This window comes from Emydura macquarii, unplaced genomic scaffold, assembly GCF_026122565.2.
Source record: "Emydura macquarii macquarii isolate MOO-44397 ecotype Brisbane River unplaced genomic scaffold, CSIRO-AGI_Emac_v2 contig_3019, whole genome shotgun sequence".
NCBI lineage: Eukaryota > Metazoa > Chordata > Testudines > Chelidae > Emydura > Emydura macquarii.
The window spans coordinates 6045594-6057866 of record NW_027133156.1 but is presented as its reverse complement, the minus strand read 5'-3'; the positions used below and the strand labels follow the sequence as shown (position 1 = coordinate 6057866).

At 50.1% G+C, this 12273-nt stretch overlaps 1 protein-coding gene across 1 annotated transcript; it reads right to left on the bottom strand.

Moving 5' to 3' along the window:
- Positions 1-912: 912 nt before the first annotated feature.
- Positions 913-5659, bottom strand: LYRM2 (LYR motif containing 2). The gene is made up of 3 exons (XM_067530011.1): positions 5590-5659; positions 3116-3256; positions 913-1592 (listed from the first exon to the last, which is right to left on the bottom strand). Exons 1-3 carry the CDS (start codon positions 5632-5634, stop codon positions 1512-1514), a joined length of 267 nt encoding a protein of 88 aa, XP_067386112.1. The 5' UTR covers positions 5635-5659; the 3' UTR covers positions 913-1511.
- Positions 5660-12273: the final 6614 nt, after the last annotated feature.

Genomic DNA, 12273 nt, shown 5'->3' with positions numbered 1-12273 from the left:
TATTCAGTTTCACTGTTTTGTTGAGAGTGCAAATTGTTATTTGTATTGCAGTAGCACCCAGAAGCCCCACTTACAGACGACTGGGATCCCACTGGACAAAAAAGGAGAGTCTCAGCCCCAAAGAGCCTACAATCTTAGGTATTACACAGAAACATTAGGTGGATACAGACAGAAAAAGACAAGGGAACAATTAGATAATATTGGTTAACAGGATCTGCAAGAGGGTATATACCGGTAGCCCTGCAGCAGTGTGCAGACAGAGAAGAGGGGGTGGAATGGGACACTGGTGGTATACTAAGGCTTTGCTCAAAAAGGCCCTTCTAATCATCAAGGAAGCAGATCAGGGTTGGTTTTCTTTTTTAAAGAAAAATCAGGACATACTAATAAAGAGCCTATTACCAGAATATAGATTTGTTTGAATTATTCCATTTTTATTATTTTTTTAAATCAGCTCACCAGCGTCCCTTGAAGAAACGCACAGGAGCAGCAACCTCTCTCAACACAAACCAGAGTTCTGTCTAATCCAGTGTCTTGTCTTTGATAGTTGCCAGAGTCAGATGCTTCAGAGAGAGGCTTAAGAAACCCATAGACAACAATTCTGGAATATAGCCTAACTACAGGAGAAATCTTTCTAACTGCTCCATCAGTAAGTGGTTGGCTGACTAGGCTGATTGAAAGACTTCTCAAAGTCTGCAGTTATAGCTTTAAAAAACATGGTCTGCTGCTTTTTAGAATTGAACCAAGATATACTAGCTGGCAGCTGTGTAACATCTGTTGTTTGGGTATACAGCTATTTACAGTCAGAGAATCTCAGCCTCCTTTACTTCTAAATTGATATAAACAAAATATGTTGCAATTCATGCAGGGAATAAAACATTTCCAATCTAGAGGAAGGAAAGGAAGGGCCCAACATTAACAGTATACCTTTATTGTTTATTCTACTTTATGTAAAATATGAACACTTGTCAATATAATTACAAGAAGGTGTCAATTAATTTGGCAATAGCCATATCCTGGGTTAAATTCTCTCACACAATTAAGATTTATTCAATCATACTTAAAGGCACCACCTCAAACAATAACCAGGATCAAATTATCACCTACATCTGAGGAATTTTCTTAGTATTTTAAACAAGCTTATTATGAAACTGGAACTCTAGAGAAAAGACTTCTGTAAGAGTGTAACACAGAGTTACTAATGTAAAACACAAAACAAATCTGGTTTGAATTTATTCTTTTTCTTTGGCAATGCTGCTGTTATTCAGCACTTCTTGCTTCTCCCTCAGCAAGTATTATGCCATACTTTTGATTATTTAAACAAATATGGCATAAGTAATTTGTCTGTGATTGCCGTAACAGAATTAAGAAGAGAAAAGAAACATTGTTATTGTACTATATTCCACCTTGAAAGATTACCAATATCTTAGCATAAGACCAGGTGCTGCATTCCGAAGAAAGTACTGTACTTCCCACAGTGAATGAAAGTCCATTGGCTCTCAGCAGAATCAAGGTTAGGAGTGTGTCAGTCGAAGTGTTCTCTCAAGCTCCTGAAGCTGCATGTTGCCCTGAGTAATCATCATCTTAATTGCATCCTGTAAAGTGAAATGGAATCTGTTGAGTTGAATACATGTACTGTAACACACTGTAGTATACAGCTTTTTGCTAGAGATGCTGCATTTTTAACTCAGTTTCTTTGCCTGATGCAATAAAGCATTCAGCCTCTAAGAAAAAGACTATATACTATATTTATCATTGTGGTAGCTGAAGCAACTGTCTCTCACCAACAGAAGAGGACATTACCTCAACCACCTTGTCTCCCTAATATCCTGAGACCAGCATGGCTCCACAACACTGCCCATGTTAATGTGCCAGTCATTTTTAACTAAGTTCTTAACAGTGCCATTAGGGGTTATTTGTGTGGCTTAAAAGTCTGGAAAAATTTCAGTTCAAAATCTAACTAACCTAAGTATTTTCTTTATACATCTATGTCCTTTCCAATGTTTCTGTGAATAAATGGTGAGAATCATCAATATGCATTGTGGGGAGGGATTTTTAAGAGATAAATAGTGTGGATATTCTTCTGGAATTCTTTGTGTCACTTAGTCTGCATAATTCCAGGCAATAACTCCTCAGTACTGACTAGGAAAGGTGCCAAAGCTGGCAAGCAGGGGATGTGGAAATGTTTGAAAAAAAATTTCTCCACCTCTTTTATGATTCCTATACAGATATCAAGTCAAATTTGTTTTGTTCAACTTGAATTAATAAATACTCATATAAATTTAACGCCCTGAAAGAGATCATAAAAAGACAGTGCTAATATTAGTAAAGTTATAATTGCTCTCACACTGTTCAATATAAAATTGTAAAATTAATAGGTTTGTCTGATTCTTATTTCAAGCAAGCAGTTTGTTTTGTTTTAATTCCAATTTACTCAACTTAAGGAATCAGAAAAAAGCTTTATAAGCAAGCAAGCAAAAGAAGGATAGTAGTGTTGATAGTTTTCATAAAATTCCAAAGCCAAAAAAGACCATTGTGATCATCTAGTCTGAGCTCCTGTATAATAAATCTGAGAGCACATCTTTTAGAAAAAACATCCAATCTTGATTTAAAAATTGTTGGTGATGGGGGAATCCACCACAACTCCGGATAAGTTATCCCAATAGCTAATTACGGTCACTGTCAAAAATTTTACACTTCAGTTCCAGTCTGAATTTGTCTAGCTTGAACTTGCAACCACTGCATCATGTTATACCTTTATTTGCTAGGTTGAAGAGCCCATTATTAAATATTTGTTCCCCATTGGATACTTAAAGGTTGTAATCAAGTCAGCCCTTAACTTTCTCTTTCTTAAATAGATTGAGTTCTGAGTTTATCACTAGAAGATGTGTTTTCTAATCCTTTAATCATTGTGAACCCTCCCCAAATGTATCGTATCGGTTTTGTAGAAATATTACTTGTCTTAGAAAAATCAACAAAATGGATTCCAAAAACAGATGTTATAGAAGTCTTGGTGCAGTTCTTCTAAAACCAAAGCATATGACAAACCATGATCTGTAGCTCTGAGAGTACTGCCAAGTATATAAAAGGCATTACCAGAGGGCCTCCTACTCCTCACCTCATCTGTAGCATCTTTATTTCTTTTGAATTCTTCCCTTGCCCACTCCTTTAGATAGTGCTGATCAGCTTCGGTAGGTACCCGACGAATAGCCTGCAGAATTCTTCTGTATAACTGAAGAACCTGCTGTCTTCTCAAGAACTGCAAAGAGGAGGGGAAATGCCAGTTACAGCTGCTGCTCCAATGTTCTCCAGTCAGTTATACCATCAGACAAAGAGTTGGGTCTTTTTAAAACCTTTGTAGAGTTTAAGCTGAATAACACCTGGAAATTAAATGAACCAAGAGAAATTACCTGCTAGGCAAATTTAGTCTCTAATAAACTTTAAAATTTAAAAGAAAAATAGAATAAGTTTTAAATTAAATCATGTGATGTGAATGGTGTAATCTGAGCTGGGCTATTGGAATTGCTCAGTACATAGTGCTAGAGTAGAGGGAAATCTATAAAAATGACTAGCAACTCCCATTATTATCTACACTGCAAAGCGCCTAGGAGCCTGTCATTGACCCCACTGTGCGCTGTATGAACACAACAGAAAGACGGTCCCCGCCCCACTCTATTTACAATCTATGGCCTGGTCTACATACACTTTTTGTACTAGTTAAGTATTTTGGTTAGGGGGTGTGATTTTTTTTACTGAAATCACTATATTCAGGCCTGGAAGGATTAGATTTTTATTGTTAAATATCATAAAATCTCGATTTCACCATACATGCACAAATCAATAAAAAATATTCCATTGAGGATAATCAAAACTTACAGATAGCCAAAGTAAGAAAAATGCTGCTTGAGAATGTATGAGTCTGATTTAAAGATATTTACCTTGTATATTTTTACATATGATGTTAACAATTTGTTTTAAAGATTATAAAGTTTTAACTTTTTGAATCTCAATATCTCTTGTCCTTAAATAATTATTGTTTGACCCATAATTCCCCACAATTGTGAAAATTTAAATAGCCAACAACTGAAAAAAAATGCTTAAAAATAAATATTGATGTTATCCATTAAAATTTTTTTTTAAATCAAATTCTGCCAAGCTTAGTTATATTGGTACAAACCTAATGTGGTTGCAGGTATACCAGTATAAAAGTGCATTTACATTAGTACAACTTATTTCATATAACATACAGGAATAAATACATTAGTATAAGCACTTTTATATCAGCATCTACACTTGGGGGGGGGTTATACTACTTTAACTACACCACTATAACATTCGCACAGCTAAGCTCTAAATACAAGACAAGAGATAATGAACATACAGACAGATGAGGGAGCACAAGAAAATGAGACAATAATGATCAGTATGAGAGGCATTGGTCTCAGCAAACCAGCTGCATGACTGTTGTCAAGTTTTCTGTAAACAATAGCAAAAGACAGCTGCAAATGCGGATATTTATCCATGCATGAGGGGCAGCATGGGAGAAAGCACAAAGCAGCTTCTTTGAAAATTTGACATGTGGGTGATTAATGTTGGCATCACTGACAGAATGGAAGCAGGAGTCAACCTCTCTAAGCCTATGAGAGTTAATAGGTAATGTGGGGACTAAAAATGAAGACAATTAACTAATGGTTGATACAGTGGAGAAGACGGAGCAGGGGGCATGTCAAAGTGATGTACTAGGAAAACGATCCTTGCAGCAGCATTTTGAATCGATACCAACAGGGCAAGATGCATATCTGAAGATCAGTGAAGAGGATGTTGTGGAGATTGGACTAAGCGTTTTAACTTGTGGATGCTTAGGAAAGGCTGTATGTTGAAGACACTCTGCAAATATAATCAGTAAGATTTAGGCACAGCCTGGATTTGAGACTCAAGAAAGCCTCAAAGACGACACTCCGGTTCTAACAGGGAGGCTGGTGGGTATCCACAGTGCTTCACAAATAGCGAAGGGAGAAAAGATTATGAGCTCTGTTTTGGTTACTGCTTTTAAGTGGACGGGACATCCAGGAGAGCTCAGCGAGGCAGGCTGAGATTTGCGTTTGGACAGGGACAGACCAGCCTGGAGTGGAGCTGCAGCTCTCAGCGTTGTGGGCATAGCAGTGATAGCTGGATGGGAGACAGGCACACGGGGGAACGGGGGCTCTGTGGGGCCCACACAGAAACTGAGAGGGGATGAGACGGCTTCGTCAGCCAACCTACGCTGAAGGCGCCAGTAGCGAGCGGAATGAACCAGGGAAGGGCCGGGTCAGGCAAGCCAAGGCAGGGCAGAGCGCGACAAACCCAGCCGCGAGGCGGAGGAGCGGCGGGGTCATTACAGACGCTGGCACGCGCCGTTCCGCGGGAGGACAGCGGGCGCTAGGACGGACTGACGGACTGGGAGGGGAGGCCAGGCCGCCGACGTCCAGCTGCAGTGGTGGGCGCTCGCCCCGGCAGCAGAGACTGCGGCGCAGCCGGCTCCCCTGGGGGCGGGTCCGCTGTCACCGGGCCAGGGGCGCCTCGCAGGCCGCGTCCCCCGGGGCGGGCTGGTACCTGCTTCAGCGTCAGCGCGGCTGGAGGGAGCCGGGACGCAGCCATGACGTGCGAGCGCGGCGCCGCCGGATTCGCCCCGCCCCTCCCCCCCGGGCCGGCTACAGCGCCGTCAGCCCCGCCCCCTGCGCGAGCGGCCCTCAGTCAGAGCCCGGCCCTGGGACGGCTTCCCGCCGGTCACGTGCCCCTGGGCTGGGCTGGGCTGCGCGCGCTCGGAGGGAGGCACCTGACCTGCGCGTGGGGGTTGTGGCAGCCGGTCCGCGGGGCGGTCCCAGTGACCCCGCTGGCTGCCGCGCGCCAAGGGTAGCTGAGGCAGGGCCTGACCTGAGACCTTGGGAGTAGGGCGGTAAATGACTGCCCAGGCTGAAAACAGGACGTGTCCCCCTCAACACGTAAACAGGGCTGCGGATTAGAGAACCAGCGCGAGCCAACTAGACGAAGCGGGAGAGCACCCAGGGAACCATTTATCATGAACAGAGCAATGAGGTGCAGACACCGTGGACTGGTTTCACTGAGGATGTGACCATCCCGTGCCCTGAGGTGCTCCCATTTGAGGCTGTGTCTACACTGAAGCACTAATTCAAATTAGCTTAATTCGAATGACAGAAAGCGATTTATAGAAATTGCTGCAGACTGTCCACACTACAATGTTTGTGCTGGTTTCTTGCGTCCACACTGGCCAGCCTTAATTAGAATTAGAAAGCAGTGATCATCTGTGGGTGGTTTGATGTGGGTTTTTGGGAAAGCAAGGCTTGGATTTTAAAAAGTTTGATCAGGCACTCGTGGCTTGCGCTGTGCACAGGGGAGGGGAGGAAAAAGCAAGGCTTGGATTTACAAACGTTTGAGCAGGCACTCACGGCTTGCTGTGGGTGGGTAGAGGGGGAAGCAAGGATTGGATTTAAACAACTTTGACCAGGCACTTGTGGCTTGTGCTGTGCCAGGGCAGGGGGAAGCAAGGCTTGGATTTGGGGGAGGGTACTGAAATGGGGCATCATGGGATACAGTCCGGAGGCCAATTAATTCGAATTAAGTCCCATTGCGTCCACACTCTCACTACTGCGAATTAACTGATGAGCTTCAGGCGCTACTCCACTTGCAGAGGTGGTCTTATTGCTGCAAATGTAAAGGCTCCTTAATTTGCATTAACACCCTAGTGTAGACGCGGGAGTAATTAATGCGAATTAAGGGACTTTAATTTGCAGTAAGCCACCAGTGCAGACCAGGCCTGAATGGGAGCTGTATGACAACTCACCAGTATCCCTAGTTAGGGAGGGATATGACACCAGCCCTGCTGCTGGAATTAACTGATATGATTAAAATGGGAGACCACTAAACACTAATTTAACCATAAATTCCTTTATTAAGTCCAAATGCTAGAGCAATTGTGTAAAATACCATTTAAACATGCTTAACCCTAAAATCAAACAGTCACTACATCCAAAACAGTAACAAAGAATCCATAAGCATGTGACCGTCCTTTCATACTTATAAATAGGCCAGAGTCAGACCAAGGGAAAACTACTTGTGCGGAACAAGCCCTCTCTCCTTCTGTCAACCATGGAGCCTCCATGCCGTCAGGTGGAGGGAGTCCAAGTCTGGGTGGAGCAGGCGACCCTGTTCCTGGGAGAGGAGATCGTATCGTCTCGGGAGCGGGATCGGTGTGGCGATGGAAAGGTCGAGCAGCATACTGTACCAGTGCTGTCTCGGCCATGCCGGTGCGATCAGGATGATGTCCGCTCTGTCCCTCTTGACTTTCAAGAGCACCCTGGGGAGCAGTGGGGTCGGTGGAAACGCATAGAGAAGTGGCCCCGACCAGTCTATCAGGAACGCGTCCGAAATGGAGTTCTGTTCTCGCCCGCGCAGGGAGCAGAATAGTGGGCATTTCGCGTTCTGTAGCGTGGCAAAGAGGTCCAGATGGGGAACTCCCCACTTGCGGAAGAGAAACGCTGTAATCTCCCCATGAAGTGACCATTCGTGGCGGGGAAAAAACGACCTGCTGAGGCGGTCTGCCTCGTCGTTCCTCACCCCTGGGAGGTGAGATGCCACCAAGTGGAAGTCGTTTCTCACCGCAAGGTCCCATAGTTGTAGCGCCTCGTGACACAGGGTCGAGGAGCGCGCCCCGCCTTGTCTGTTGATGTAAAACATCGTGGCGGTGTTGTCCGTAAGGACTTGTATCACCCGCCCCCTGAGAAAGCGGAGAAAAACCTTGCAAGCGAGAAGGACTGCTCGGAGTTCCCGAATGTTTATATGGAGCAGTCTGTCTTGCATTGACCACTGACCTTGAGCACTCAGGTTGTGGGTAATGTGAGCCCCCCACCCGATATCGGAGGCATCTGTGATCAATGTTACAGAGGGGACCAGGTCTGCAAATGGGACTCCTTCATTACTTGTCTCTGGTCTGTCCACCAGTTCAGTGACGCTAGGACCTGGGGTGGGACGGTTACTACCCTGCCCAGAGAGTGTCTGGCTGGGGCATATACTGACGCTAACCAGCCCTGCAGAGGCCTGAGTCTGAGGCGAGCCAGCCTGACCACGTATGTGCATGCCGCCATGTGCCCCAACAGCTGCAGGCAGCGCCTGGCTGTTGTTGTGGGAAATGTCTGTAGCTCGAGTATGATGGCAGTCATGGCTTGGAAACGAGGTAGTGGAAGGAAGGCCCTGGCCTGTACTGCGTCTAGAGTGGCCCCAATAAATTCTATGCGCTGTACTGGGGTCAGCGTGGATTTCTGCTCGTTTATGAGCAGCCCCAGTCTGTTGCATGTCGCGCACGTTAGGGCTAAACTGTTTGTTACATGGAGTCTGGATCTTCCCCGAAGTAACCAATCGTCCAGGTAGGGGAAGATCTGGACCCCTTTGCGCCTCAGGTAGGCCGCCACCACCGCTATACACTTGGTGAAGACCCTGGGCGCTGAAGAAAGGCCAAAGGGGAGGGCTGTAAACTGGTAGTGGCCACCAGCTACCATGAACCGTAGGAAACGTCTGTGGCCAGGGAGGATAGACACGTGGAAATATGCGTCTTTCAAGTCGAGAGCGGCATACCAATCTCCAGGATCCAATGTGGGAATGATGGAGGCTAGGGAGACCATGTGGAACTTGAGCCGCCTGATGAACCTGTTGAGGCGGCGGAGGTCCAGAATGGGCCGGAGGCCCCCTTTGCCTTGGGAATAAGAAAATACCGGGAATAAAACCCCCTGCCCCTTTCCATAGGTGGGACTTCCTCTACTGCCCCTAGGCGGAGCAGGGAGCGGACCTCCTGAAGGAGGAGTTGCTCGTGAGAGGGGTCCCTGAAGAGGGACGGGGTAGGGGGAGAGTCCGGTGGGAAGGCCGAGAGCTGTAAGGCGTAACCCCTCCGCACCACACTTAACACCCAGCGGTCCGAGGTTATGCCTCGCCACTCTCGGAGGAAGGGGCGAAGTCTGTCTTTGAAGGGTAGGGTGAGATCCTGGTCGACCCCTGGGGTCGTTAGAATGGCAGAGGTGCCGCTCCCGAGCGTCCCATCAAAAAGGGCGCTTGCCATTCTTGCGCGGCCCGGATTGGGAGCCCTTGGCAGGCCCGGAGCGGTTCCGGCGGTTGTTCTGCCGGAAACGGTCCCCGGTTCTTCTAGGTTGGGTCTGGCGGGGGGCAGCCTAGGAGCGGGCTGTTGCTGTTGTTGCCTCTGTGGCTGCTGTCTGCCCTGGCGCCTCGCCTGCGGCACGTAAAGCCCTAAGGATCGCAGAGTGGCACGAGAGTCTTTTAGGGCGTGCAGTTTGTCATCTGTCTTGGTGGAGAACAGGCCTGTGCCCTCAAAGGGCAGATCTTGAATGGCCTGCTGCGCCTCAGTGGAGAGGCCAGATGACTGTAGCCAGGACGACCGGCGCATAACTATGCCGGACGCCATGGCCCTACCCGCCGCGTCGGTCGCGTCACTGGCAGACTGGATTGTAGCGCCCCCTACCATTGACCCTTCTTGGAGGACGGTGGTGAAGTCCTGTGCTAGATCTGGAGGAAGGGCCGACGTAAATCTCTGGAGTGAAGCCCAGAGATTCAAATTATAGCGCCCCAAGAGTGCTTGGTGGTTCGCTATACGGAGCTGAAGGGCCGCGGTCGAGTACACCTTCCTCCCAAAAAGGTCTAATTTCTTATAGTCTTTATTTTTGGGAGTACTAGCCTGGGCACCTTGGCGCTCCCTCTGATTAACAGCATCCACCACTAAGGGGCCCGGGGCTGGGTGGTTGTACAGGTACTCGAACCCCTGCTGCGGTACATAGTACTTTCGCTCCGCGGTCTTAGAGGTTGGAGCTACCGAAGCAGGGGTCTCCCATATGGGCTTGACCAGTTTGAGTACCCGGTCGTGTACCGGGAGTGCCACCCTAGAGGGGCCCGCAGAGGCTGGGATACCAAATATAGGGTCCTCCTCTTCCGAGAGCTCCCTGAAGTCTATTTTAAGGTTCTCCGCCAGTCGCTTAAGGAGCTCTTGATGTGCCTTAAAATCAGGCAAAGGGGTCCTCCGGTCCCTAGATGTTGTATCAGGGGGAGAGGAGGAGGAAGACTGTAATAATGGGCCTGTAGAGGGCCCTTCCAGAGGATCAGACTCGTAGTCCGACGAATGATCCCCTTCTTGGGGGCGTTCCTCCTGCTGTGCCCCCTGTGATGGGGGGGGGGGGGGGAGGGTGAGGTTTGGAGGAGGAGGGGAGTGACCCTGTGCCCTGAATTGTCTGCGGCGGCCAGGGTCCCCAATAAGGCCACTGCCAGGGGCCTTGCCCCTACGCCGGTACCGGCCCCGGTGCCGGGTAGGCGGGCCCAGATGGATGAACCGGGCTCGGAGATCTCCGACTCCTCTTGCGGTGCCCTTTAACCGGAGAAGGGCTGCGGGATCCAAGAGAGCGGTGGTGGCGCTTGGAGCGTCGGGGAGACGAGCTGGACGAGCAGGAGTACCTCCGCGACTTATGACGGCGCTTGGTGGCGTGGACCCTAGGGCTTCTTGAACGCCGTTTCCCCGTGGACAGGTGCGGTACCGTAGAGGTGTCCGGTGCCGAGGTGTCCGGTACCGAAGCTCGCTTAGGAGAACGGGAGCGAGATGTAGATCGCTCCCGGTGCCGATGGCTGAGCGCCGGGCTGCGAGAGCGGGCCCGCGTAGCTTGATGGTACCGGTTTTCCCTCGGTACCGAGCTCCCCGAACGCCTTTGATGGTCCGCGTCCTGTCTCGGTGCCGCACGCCGCGCTGGAGAGGGAGCTGGCGACCTCGATCTGGTTTGGCGCCGTGTGGTTTCTCTCGGTGCCGGGGATCGAGAGGTGTGGTGGGGGCGAGATGCATGCCCTGACGCCTTCGCGTGTACCGGGCTGGCAGAGCGCCGGTACCGCTCTTGAGCCCTCGGTGCCCCTGAAGTAGGAGCGTCGTGGCGGGATGGGCTCGGGGTCCGGGTGCGTGAGCGAGCCCGGCATGGTGGAGTGTCCCGTTGCCTCTCAGGACGTGATGCCGGGGATCGAGACCAGTGCCGTGGCTGGGGCGCCGGGATCCGCACCGGACTGCGTTCCGATGATCGGGAACGATCTGTAGCGTGTCTCGGCACCGTAGCCCGTGGAGAGCGGTGCCGAGAGCCCGAAGACGAACTGGAGCGGTGCCGTGGCTCCGACGTCCGGGTCTTTCCCCGCCTTGCTGAGCGGCGCCGGGGCTCCGAAGGTCTCAGATCGGATGCGGAGCTTTCCCGGGAACCTCCGGAACAGCTACGGTGCCGTTCTTTGGAGGAGCTCGACGACTCGCGGTCGGAGCTGGGGGGGAGGATGTTGCTCTCCCTCTCCCCGACCGTCTGGGGGGAGACACCGAGTCCTGTCTCGACCTCCCACCGGGGTAGCCCAGCGCGGGCTTACCCCGAGACGCTATCCCCGATGCCCTCGGCCGAGGGGGGGATGGAGGCGTAGGCAGGGCCATGAGGGCTCGTGCCGCTGTGAACGCCTCCGGCGTCGACGGCCCTTGTAGAGGCGCTCCCCCACCCCTCAGGGTCGGGGGAGGCTCTCTACGAGGAGATGCCGGTGCCGGGACAGATTCAACGGCCCGTGGCTGGGGCATCTCCTGTATTACCCCCTGCTGTGCCGGTCGCAGGGGGGAGTCCATAGGTGCGGCCGCTGGCCGTTTCTTTTTCTTCGGTGCCGGCTTAGACGGTACCGATGGTGTTGCTGTCGGTACCGGTGGTGCGCTCCGGATCGACGAGACGCTCGGTGCCGTGGGTGATCTGGACGGCTCGGAGTCGGGACGAAGTGCCGTCTCCATCAAGATCGCCCGGAGGCGAGCGTCTGTCCTTTTGGGTGCGCGGCTTGAAAGCCTTACATATGCGGCACTTGTCCTTGCGGTGTTGTTCTCCGAGGCACCGAAGGCAGCGGTCATGGGGGTCGCTGACAGAGAACACCTTACCGCAAGCTGCACAAGGTTTAAACCCGGTGGAGCCAGGCATGGCTCCTAAGGGAGCCCCTTAGGGGCTAACTATATACACTATACTACACTAACTATACACTATAAAAACAATAAAAAACTTATATACAATACTAAGGTAGGTTGCTACTTGCTGAAGGGGCAAGGGGCAGACGTTCCACTGACCGTCACGGGCGGAAAGAAGGAACTGGGGACCCGCGCGGTCGGTGGCGCCCTATATACCGCGCTATACGCGCGCCACTCCAGGGGGCGCCGAGACCGACCGCTGGGTTGCTAGGGCA

What these genes read in the sequence shown, in the direction of transcription:
- LYRM2 (XM_067530011.1), bottom strand. Translation starts at nt 5,634, where the DNA reads ATGGCTGCGTCCCGGCTCCCTCCAGCCGCGCTGACGCTGAAGCAG. An exon ending in CCGCGCTGACGCTGAAGCAG is followed by an intron (nt 3,257 to 5,589) that starts GTACCAGCCCGC and finishes TCCTCTTTGCAG; the next exon opens with TTCTTGAGAAGACAGCAGGT. An exon ending in ATAAAGATGCTACAGATGAG is followed by an intron (nt 1,593 to 3,115) that starts GTGAGGAGTAGG and finishes TTCACTTTACAG; the next exon opens with GATGCAATTAAGATGATGAT.